Source organism: Armigeres subalbatus, chromosome 3, assembly GCF_024139115.2.
Source record: "Armigeres subalbatus isolate Guangzhou_Male chromosome 3, GZ_Asu_2, whole genome shotgun sequence".
In the NCBI taxonomy this organism is placed as follows: domain Eukaryota; kingdom Metazoa; phylum Arthropoda; class Insecta; order Diptera; family Culicidae; genus Armigeres; species Armigeres subalbatus.
The window spans coordinates 49,538,562-49,550,307 of NC_085141.1; the positions used below are offsets into that span (position 1 = coordinate 49,538,562).

Sequence of the window (11,746 nt, forward strand, 5' to 3'; positions counted from 1 at the left end):
CAGGTGGTTGGGTGTCACGTGATGAAGGAAGCCCGAATCGAATCGACATCTAATCTTGCACTTTTGTGCCGTGCACAGTAGTGATGACAATTTGGAGACCATGCCAGTGGACGAAAGTAAGGGAGCGGGGTGGTGAATTCATGGGATGGAGACGCAATTCCTGCAATGGATCCGCTCGAATGTTGTTCCACTCGTTTAGCAGCAAAAGCAAAGTGCAATTCCGGGAAAGTGAAAAGCTTTTACAAGAGGTTGGGTTGACTGGCGTTTATTAGGGGATTACATGACGTGGGAACCCTATAGATACAGTGCGCTGCAGGAAAGTGGGTATTCTTCGCAGAGATGAAAAAAGTGTCACATTTACCATCCGATCGGGGACGGTCATGGGAATTCAGAACAAATGTAGAGATTGTGTCATTCTTTTGCGTTGCCTTGTTACAGATAAAATGTGCGAGAATTGTCGGTTTTTCTTTCTTCTAATCAATGGCACTACTATAGTCTATTTTTATATACATATTTTGAGGTTTCCATTAAAAGATGTCTATGCTCACCCAAGTAACAAATAAGCCGTATGTTTCACCAAATCGGCCATATACCGCTACTTTCATGCTTATACGTTTTTAAATAACCGTATATTGGTCCTATATGGCGGTTCGGCGTAATATAGTGTTAATGGTTACATGAGCTCTATTGCACTCTGCATGAATATAACGACACAGTTGGAAGATTGTTTAGTTTAGCTTCTCGGAAAACAATATTTCAATACAAATAAGGCCGTTACAAATATTTAATTAATTTTTTGTCCTACTGGTCTCCGAAAGGTCAAGGGGGGGATAATAAAAAATAAACATTAAAATGAAAATAATAAAAGAAAACTCGTCGGAATTGTTAAAGAATGTTTTGAAAATCCTCAAAATTATCCGAATTTTATTTTGTTGCCCCCTCAAAATATTATTTTTTGGCAAAAAAATCCGAGGGAGGGGGGGGGGAGACAAAATAGATTTTAAATATTTGTATTGAAAAAAAGAAAAAAATAATAATAATTTATCTAGTCCATAAACTAAGCTCATGTTTGATACCTGTCACACTGAATTCATCTAACTGTCTCTTTCAATCTTATTTCTCTCACCCCGCAGGGCCTGGTGATAGCGATGCTCGTGTCGTGCAACTGCAAAATCCTGAAGCTCTACTCGGCCCCCCGCAGTCAAAAATCCCGTCGCGGCACGTACCGCAGCCTCAAAGATGGCGAAGGTGGTCGCTACGGAGTCCTCTCGGTTACCAATCCGAACTACGAGGACATCCCCCCAATGCAACACACCTTCGCGCCCATTCCCGAACCGGAGGAATCGCCCTCGCCGGCGCACAGCTACGTCAAGATGGCCTACCGGGAGCGTCACTTCGTCGAGCGGACCGACGTGGTCGTACCGTCGGCGCTGGACTGTGCCTTCAGCGGGGAACTGTCCACCTCGTTGGCGATCGAGGAAATCCCGCGCAACCCACTGCCGGCCTCGGTGTGAAAACTGCATGTGGTGAATCGGTGGCTGGTGGCACTACTGCCACTGGTGGCTTAGCGTGCGCACTCGGTAATCGATGATTCAGTGACAATAAGTGTGCACCGGAAGAATCAGGGAGGAAAGTTTATGTCCCGGGAGGGAACTACTACTAAAAATATCAAAAAGTGTAGCTTGCATATCTAGGTCATATCAGAGATGAAATATCAACTTTATTGTATATCAGAAAGGAATGTATTTTAGAGGAATGCGGACAAAGGGTCTCGAAAAAGCGTTGTACATATAAAAATATTGATGGGGAAGAAGTATATGCAATATGGTATTATGCAGCATGCTTTGGAGACAAAGTGGTAATTTTGTTGAGAATATATTGAACGGTCAGTAGAAATCTATACCAAGAAACTGAAAAAGTGTAAATAAAACATTTTACATTTAATTTAACTATTACATATTCGAAAGCAATTAACCCAAGTAGCACAGCTCAGATCGGTTTGGTTGCAGCAACTCAAATGTGACTGGATTTGGTCGCAAATGAGTCACAGTGATTGTTATGCTACAAGTGTGCTACTCGGGAAGTTCCAGCTATTGAAATGTTGAAGTGTCACTTACGTGATTGTTTCAAAGAAAAAAAATGATTACGTTATAAAAAACATTGTATGGAAGTTTTGTTTGGAGGACCCTTTTTAATTATGGACTCAGGAAAGAGCGTGGGAAGGGTGCTCTCTGTCCTTACACCCCTTCTTGATTAGGAAATCGTTGTCTAAATTCCTTAACGCGAGAATCGGTTCAACTTTCCCCGAAGGCAATGGAAGTGCCAGCAGATGTGAAGATCCAATGAAATGCGCAGTTTTATAGGGGAATAGACCCCAAAACGACCCCTCGATGCAAAACGCTTTTTGGGTACTCCTTCATATTTACCGTGTTTGAGATGGCCGTAACAAAACTAGACCTAAAATTATGTAGATTAGGCGAAAAAAGTGTAAAAACAATAGAAAATCCGAAATTTTTCATATTTTGATGAACCATCTAACATTTCAGCAAAGCAAAACGCCCTAGTGATGCTAACCTACAATGTACTGCGCGTCTCCTCGCACTGTTCATACCAAAATACCAACGACGCGTGCTGCATTCTTCTTAAAGAGCTGGCAACTAAAATGCGTTTTGCCTCATGACCTTTCCGGCTATGAAATATCACCACTTTTGACGTAGGACTTACGTCTTTTTTTACTATAGTGGGTGTCATTTGGATTTTTGGAAATCGAGAGCGTTACGCTCAAAGAGGAGATAGCGAACGTTACTAGCGCCTTTATCTTTCGATGGAATTGAAGATTTATATATCAATCGACTCGAACATTCTCCAGCAATTGGTCTATTTCATTAAAACTTAAGATTATTAACAATGAGTTATTGAAATTTTCAATTCTTGTTAAAGCCAATAAAAATGTCATATATCAGAATTCTTCCAGTCACGGGCCTTCGGGTCCACCGCAAGATTTTCTTTGTGAATAAAAGAAGCAGTGCCTGCCATGTTCGAGTCGTTCCAGTTTATGACAGCAGCGTGTACGGACGTATTTTTTTTTCTTGTTCGTTAACTGCGTTGACCTGTTGACAGCATGCAGTCACCAGCGGAAGAGCTGCAGGTGGGTCTGCGAATAAGCATGAAAGAAGAGGAGGCATTTTTTGTCATTTTGTGCTTGATAATAGGGGAGGAGAAGCTGCCACCAGCTGTCATCGAGAGAAAAAGTAGAATCATTGAAATTTCACACTGGTAATAGGAAATGAAGTATAATTTTGTTATAATACAAAAAGGCAGCACTGATGAAGGAACCGTCCCCATGGTCGGATGCAGTGGTGTCGGTTGCGATCGATGCAATCGAAAGATTTGGTCTGCTCATCCAAGGAAAGTTATTGGTACTATAATCCACATCTTTTCGGGATGAGAATGAGTCATGGCATATGACTAACCATATGTTAAGTTGCGGTTGGTACTAAACAACACGTACACGTACAAGACAAAAATCAACTACACTGATGAAAAAACCCAAATTTATCCCCAAGTGGTGATTATGCCTTTCTCGATTCGATATGTTGGATTCGAATTAATGTTGTAAATGCTGTGCTAATTGCCTACATCTTGGCGGATAAAATATTTGATGCAACTTATCACGTTGCTTATAAATTACCCAATAATTGAGTAATTTTTAAGCAATCCTTATGAGAGTAATGGATTGCGTCATGGCTAAATTGATTAATGACTTAAAGTGTGCATGTAACCAACGTATTTGTTAAAAGAAAAATAGAAATATTATTCAAATCGAATGAGTTATTAGCAAACAAAACAATAGTGTCCAACTAGGAAAGTTTCTCCGTCGAATGAAACTAGTTGCACTCGAATCGGTCAAGTCCTTCTATATGAAACGTGTTTAATAATAAAAATTCCTGGGCTACACACACACACACACACACGCACAGACAGACATGTGCTCAGTTTTTCGAGCTGAGTCGATTGGTATATAACACTATGGGTCTCCGAGCCTTCTATCAAAATTTGTTTTTTGGAGTGAAATTATAGCCTTCTGGTACAACTTTGTTGTACGAGAAAGGCAAAAACGATTAAAAATAATAGCTTTGTTTATTTTACAATGTTATGAAACTCATATGTGAATATGTACGTTATGTGGAAGATATTGATTTGGAAAATGTATTGGAGGTAACCACTTTCCCTTCGATGGGACTCGAACCCATGGCCCTACAATTAACTTTGATTGAACTTTGTTTATTTGTTTATTTAAATATGACACCAGCGGAATACAGACTTATCCCAATGATGTGTAACTATATTTATTTATTTATCATCAGACTAAGGCCGGAGTGGCCTGTGCTGTACATAAAAGACTTCTCCATTCAGCTCGGTCCATGGCTGCTCGTCGCCAACCACGCAGTCTGCGGAGGGTCCGCAAGTCGTCCTCCACCTGATCGATCCAATTTTGCCTGCTGTGCACCTCGCCTTCTTGCTCCTGTCGGATCGTTGTCGAGAACCATTTTCACCGGATTACTGTTCGACATTCTGGCTACGTGCCCGGCCCACCGCAGTCTTCCGATTTTCGCGGTGTGAACGATGGATGGTTCTCCCAACAGCTGATGCAATTCGTGGTTCATTCGCCTCCTCCACGTACCGTCCGCCATCTGCACCCCACCATAGATGATACGCAACACTTTCCTTTCGAAAACTCCCAGTGCGCGTTGGTCCTCCACGAGCATCGTCCAGGTCTCGTGTCCGTAGAGAACTACCGGTCTTAAAAGCGTTTTATAGATAGTCAGTTTGGTACGGCGGCGAACTCTATTCGATCGGAGCGTCTTGCGGAGTCCAAAGTACGTACGATTTCCAGCCACTATGCGTCTCCGAATTTCTCTGCTGGTATCGTTATCGGCGGTCACCAGTGAGCCCAAGTACACGAATTCTTCAACCACCTCGATTTCGTCACCACCGATAGAAACTCGTGGTGGGTGGCTCACATTGATCTCTCTTGAGCCTCTTCCTATCATGTACTTTCGTCTTCGGCGTGTTGATGACTAGTCCAATCCGTTTAGTTTCGCTTTTCAGTCTGATGTAGGCTCCTCCATCGTCTCAAAGCTACGTGCCACAATATCATTGTTGTCGACGAAACCAAATAACTGGACTGACTTCGTGAAAACGTACAACTCGTGTCAATCCCTGCCCTTCGTATTACTCCCTCCAAAGTGATGTTGAACAGCACACACAGAAGACCAGCGTTTCGAAGGGACTCAAAAATACCCTGAAACTGTAACTACGCACATCACCCGATCCATCATCGCCTTGATCAACCGTATCAGTTTATCTGGAAATCCGTTTTCGTGCATTAGCTGCCATAGCTGGTCCCGATCGATTGTATCATATGCGGCTTTGAAGTCGATAAATAGATGATGTGTGGGCACGTTGTACTCGCGGCATTTCTGCAATACCTGACGTATGGCGAACACCTGGTCTGTGGTAGAGCGTTCACCCATAAATCCCGCCTGGTACTGCCCCACGAACTCTCTTGCAATTGGTGTTAGTCGACGGCATAAAATTTGGGAGAGTACCTTGTAGGCGGCGTTCAGCAATGTGATTGCGCGGTAGTTGCTACAATCCAGCTTATCGCCCTTTTTGTAGATGGGACACACGACACCTTCCATCCACTCCTGCGGCAGAACCTCATCCTCCTAAACCTTGGTAATCACCCAGTGCATCGCTCTAGCCAGTGCTTCACCACCGTGTTTAAACAGCTCTCCTGGTAGTTGGTCAACTCCAGGGGCTTTGTTGTTTTTCAGCCGGCCGATCTCCTCCTGGATTTTCTGGAGATTCGGAGCCGGAAGTCGCATGTCCTGCGCGCGTGCTCCTAGGTTCATTACCATACCGCCACCGTTGTCTGCCATATCGCCATTCAGGTGCTCTTCGTAGTGCTGCCGCCACCTTTGGATCAGCTCACGCTCGTTCGTAAGAAGGTTCCCGTTTATGTCCTTAAACATATCGGGCTGTGGCACGTGGCCCTTACGTGAACGGTTCAACTTTTCATAGAACTTTCGTGCGTTATTAGCGCGGTACAGTTCCTCCGCCTCTTCGCGGTCTCGATCTACCTACTGGCGCTTTTTCCCTGGAAAATTGAGTTTTTTCTGTTCCGCGCCATTTGTATCGTGCCTCGTTCGCCCTCGTGTGGTGTTGCAGCAATCTCGCCCATACTGCATTCTTCTCGTCAACTAACTGCTCACATTCGCCGTCATACCAATCGTTTCTCTGATCCGGAGCCACCGTGCCTAGTGCAGCGGTTGCGGTGCCCAATGGCGGAGCGAACATCTCTCCAGCCATCTTCAAGAGATGCTGCGCCTAGCTGCTCTTCCGTTGGGAGTGCCACTTCCAGCTGCTGCGCGTAGTCTTGGGCTAGTCTACCGTCTTGTAGCCGCCCAATGTTAAGCCGCGGCGGACGATTCCGACGCGTGTTGATCATCGTCGAGAGTTTTGAGCGCAGACATACTGCGACGAGGTAGTGGTCGGATTCAATATTCGCACTGCGGTAAGTGCGTACGTTCGTGATGTCGGAGAAGAATTTACCGTCGATTAGAACGTGGTCGATTTGGTTTTCCGTTACTTGATTAGGTGATTTCCATGTGGCCTTGTGGATATTCTTGCGGGGGAAGAAAGTGCTTCGGACTACCATTCCGCGGGAGGCTGCAAAGTTTATGCATCGTTGGCCGTTGTCGTTCGATACGATGTGCAGACTATCCGTCCGAAGACCGGTCTATACATTTCCTCCCTTCCTACCTGTGCGTTCATGTCACCGATGACGATTTTGACGTCCCGCAGTGGGCATCCATCGTATGTCTGCTCCAGCTGCGCATAGAACGCTTCTTTCTCGTCGTCGGATCTCCCTTCGTGTGGGCAGTGCACGTTGATGATGCTATAGTTGAAGAAACGGCCTTTTATCCTCAGCTTGCACATCCTTGCATTGATTGGCTGCCACCCAATCACGCGTTGGCGCATCTTTCCCAGCACTATGAAGCCGGTTCCTAGCTCGTTGGTGGTGCCACAGCTTTGGTAGAAGGTAGCCGCTCGATGCCCGCTTTTCCACACTTTCTGTCCTGTCCAGCAGATTTCCTGCAGCGCTACGACATCGACGTTGCGGGATGTAATTCATCGTAGATTATCCTATCGCAACCTGCGAAGCCTAGCGACTTGCAGTTCCATGTTCCAAGCTTCCAATCGTGATCCTTTATTCGTCGCCCAGGTCGTTGCCGATTGTATCGAGTCGTATTATCTTCTATGTCGTTCGTAATAGTTGTTTTTAAAGGCGGCTTATTGGGCCTGCGCAAACCTCCTGTCTCGTCGGAGGGCCGTCGTGTCAGGGCTGTTTAGCGTCCCACCTAACACCAGGACTTGGGCTTGTGCGCTTTGAGCGGCACACGGTCGCTTTGGCGGAGCCTACTTGCGGATACATGCAGCTTTTTATAGAGGTTTAACAGGGCCCACTGTCAAACCCCACCACATCCTAGGCAGGCGCCACAACTCGCAGATGGCCTGGGAAGGGATCGTCAAGCCCTTGGACATAGTCCCTGCTGCCCTATGTGTAACTATATGTGTATAATAAATAAGATTCGGTACGGACAAATTAAACCTCACATACATATTAGACAGAAAAATTTAACACTATTCTAAGCTTCAATGGTGCGTCAATGACCTCGATCACTGAGTACGGTGTAGAATCTACTCTCTAGCACATTTCTTGTATAGTGGAAATCGCACGTCGCCGCCACTCTGTTAAACATGAAACGAGCAACGGTCGTTTCAAAATATAGAACGATAGTTTGCAGTGATAGTGCTCGAATCGAGTGGTGCAATATAGAGATAATGCAGATCAGCATCTGGGTGACTAATCTTCTGATTAGGGCCTGCAAATGAATTTAGAACCAAGAATATGGAACAAGAAATCCGGAAATATGACGTAATACGAGATAGTACTAAAAAAAGAAATCTATAGGGTCCCTGGCTGAAAGAAAAATCGCAAACGATCTTTCCCTTCTAGTCAGCCGAGTGGATAAGTTCAGGAGAAAAAGTTTAATTTCAAGTGAAGTGGTAAATGGTGTGAAAATTGAAGAATTAGCAAGTAATAACTAAAGTAACCATATTCAGTTATTGATTTTAAAAAACCAACGAAAATTATGTATTCCAGGGGTGTTTTATGACCAATTATACAGTTCAATTCGTGAGTAGTGCGATATAATTGAGTACCAAACTAGTGAGTTTTAGATAACCTAAATGTATTCCATGAAAATTAAACCAATAATTTTAACAGGCAATTTGAGTCGAAGAACAGAAATAGTTATCAAAATTTAATAACTAGTAGCTGCTGTGCGAGTAATATTTGATGCAAAGCACCACGTGCCTAGGTGTCCCATAGGTTTGGGCTGGCATTGGGTCGGCATCGAATGATCGTCGATTCTCGATTTGCGGAAATTATAGTGCTTGGAAGATTGGGCAATCGGCCTGGGTGCGAACCATAGCCTCGCGGCTGCGCGCCGTAATGGTCCACTTAGAGAGCGACGGCCAACGGTAAAAATCTCGGCCTCGCACTGCCACACTACCCTTCGGTGGTTTCTACCTAGCGAGCGTACTAGGAGGGAAAGTTTGCCTCGCCAGCGAGATTGCCCCACGATCGACTCACGTACTTCCATAACGAGCACAGCGTCAACATCTCCGAGACTCAACCTCGCTACCAAAACCAACGATACCGCGCCAGCGTCAAACCTCGATTCGTTGCTCCGAAACTCAGCCTCGCTGCTCAACGACCGCCGGTGAGCCAAACTTCGATATTGCTACACACATCGCCGCGGGTTGCATGTAGTAGCCATCACCGAGCCTTCATCGCGGAGAAATTTGCATGCACCGAAGAAGCGTCGTCCAGCAGGTACCAACGCTAATACCTAGAACCGCAGCGTTGGAGAGCACCGGCGTACAACTACCAACATCGTCGCCCGCTCGATCGACCGACGGTTGCACGTCTGCGTCCTGTATAACCCTCCGGCATGTCGGCCAACTGCAGGACAGCTACCTGGCAGGTCTGTTCGGTGCCATAGAAATAGTGCATGTTAACGCCGAGACGCTGTAAGTACACCGCATGAATGTAATAGTACACCACCACCGATACAAGTGAATTCTAGAAGTAAGATAGCTTTGCAACTCTTGACCACCAAAGCACGATCAGTGACGTCACTATTAGAGACAGAGAGGTTTTGAAATGCACGCACAGAGAGAGATTTTTTAAAGAGCTAGGAACAAATTAGAAATAAAATGCCTGTGGATAGATGATTTTCTTTCTTTTAAACTTTGTTCGTAATTGCAAAGCTACTTTCGAACACAATTTGTTACTTCACCAATAAAGAATTAGATGAATATATTGCAATTGATTCCGTAGATTTCTTTTATGCTATTTGAATTAGATTACCTGAAATTGGGGATTGGTGATTCGGCCTGTTAGGGATAAGGGTTTAAGGTCTGGTAGATTCGTCTTGCTGTGGGGTTGAACAACGGCTAGCTGGGCAACTCGATCCGCAATTCCTCGCAGACGATAAGAACCGTCTGGCGCTTAAGCTTGGAATTTTGGAGACCCCAACAAGACCCATCTTACAAACACTCGTTGTAGACCATGAATAGCATTGCCACATCCGTAGTTAGTACAACGGATCGATAGGCGAAGCATTATATTATTACGCAGCGGTCGGGATTGTACGCTGATGTTGATTTGTTGCAAGATGGTTCCACAGCCGATCCTGCCATGCAACACATCGGCTACAGTCATGGCTCGGCATACATTTCGTCGAGTACTCAGAGGCTCGAGACCGATAAGCTGGCATCGGCTTCCGTAACTTACTATGTCTGAGACTTGATTATGCATATGTACAACATGTGATAGATTTAGTTCGGAAAAGGTATTGGAGGGTAACCGCCCCTTCGGTGGGCTTTTATCCCACGATCCCCGTACGCTAGACAGGTGCTTTCCCTACTAAGCTACGAAGGACCTCCGTCGTCCACTGCAGCTTAGCGGGTACTGATGAAACCAAATTCCCAACACCAAGTACCAGCCGAACTCTCTCAATACATTTTCAGAACTAACTCTCTCAAATGTATTTTTGTACACAGGTCAACCAAGTAGGATGAGTATTTAGTATTGTCCAGCTCCTACACACTTGCTTCATCAGCAACGACGCTCAATGAAGTAGGGTTGTGTGAGGTTGTGCCAGTTGGTCCGTAACTTGACAACTGGAGTGGGTTATTCCAAGGTAACCTGCGGAGGGCGAAGCGCAAGAAACCACGTTGAATAGATTCTATTCGTTCAGCAGCAATGTAGTAATTAGGGCTCCAGACCGCGGAAGAGTATTCGAGGGTGGAACTTAAGTACAAGTGAGCAATATAGAGATTTTCGGCAATATACGTCGGAGAAGTTTCTTGCAATTTTAAAGATACATCCAAGAGCTCTGGAGGTTTTGTCCACGACATTAGAGATTGATTGTCAGCTGCGAATCCAATAGGACGCCAAGGTCTTTAACACTGTGAACGCGTTCTTTACTTGTGTCATGAATCTGGTAGTCAAAATCAATATCCTGTTTCTTCCGGGAGAAGGGAGAGAATTTAGCAGAATTGACTACCAATCTATTGATGGAGTACCAATCCGCAAAGGCGTTAATCTGATCCTGAAGAAATTTGCAGTCATCGAGTGACCTCAAGCCATTTGCGAAAGATAATCTCGGACTTTTGATAACATGGTGAACGTCGTTGAGGATAATCCTCACAGAATCCAAATTTAAAAGCACTCGCGTTTTCAAGGACACATCACTCAATACGGAAGCAACGCACAAATGTCATTTTTATATTTTAATTTTGCTGCATCGCAGCATGCGTGGAATAATAAAAATGACAGTTGTGCGTTGCTTACGTATTGAGTGATGTGCCCTAAAAATGCTTTTTAATTTGGATTCCGTGAGGATTGTCCTTAAAGTACAGGAGGAATATGCGCGGTCTAAGATGGCTGCCTTGAGGTATAGCGGATGTTGCGCAGAAACTAGTTGACCGAAAGTCATCTAAAGCAAAGGTAAGTCTTCGCTCAGAGAGATATGAACGAAACCAATTATGGACGTTTCCACCGACACCTAATCTATCAAGTTTCGCGATGGCGAATTCGTGGTTCAATTTCTCGAATGCTGCGGATAAATCTGTGTATATAACGTCCGTTTGGGTTCAAGTAATCATGTGATCTGCTATACATGAAGTTAAGGGCACTCCTGATGAAATCCAATTTTCAAAGTACTCGCGTTTTCAAGGGCACACCATTAGATACGGAAGCAACGTACAACTGTCATTTTTATTGTTCCAGCTTTGCTGCGTCGCAGCATGCGTGAACAAATAAGAATGACAGTTGTACGTTACTTCCGTGTCGAATGGTGTGTCCATGAAAACGCGAGTACTTTAAAACTTGGATTCCGTCAGGAGTGTCCTTAAGCAAAGCAGGTTCGATGTTGTAGAGCGTCCAGCGGTGTAACCATAGATATAATTATCAAGATGTTGGGGTCAGAGCAAATTAGTACTCATTTTATGGTTCCAATTACTATGATTACGGTACCCAAAAAAATCGCGAAATCGACTTCCCCCTTGTAATGTCAACTATACATTGCTTATTTTGCCTTCTTAC

The 11,746-nt window shown here is 44.7% G+C and overlaps 1 protein-coding gene across 4 annotated transcripts in view; it reads left to right on the forward strand.

Moving 5' to 3' along the window:
* The window catches only part of LOC134227499 (latrophilin-like protein LAT-2), a 349,547-nt gene extending 347,647 nt beyond the window's left edge, over positions 1-1,900 (forward strand). For all 4 annotated transcript variants that reach the window (XM_062709034.1, XM_062709035.1, XM_062709036.1 and 1 more), the window contains one exon: positions 1,134-1,900. In XM_062709034.1, the coding sequence (XP_062565018.1) occupies positions 1,134-1,514 (381 nt within the window). In that variant the 3' untranslated portion in view covers positions 1,515-1,900. The remainder of the gene's footprint in view (positions 1-1,133) is intronic.
* The last annotated feature ends 9,846 nt before the right edge of the window (positions 1,901-11,746 follow it).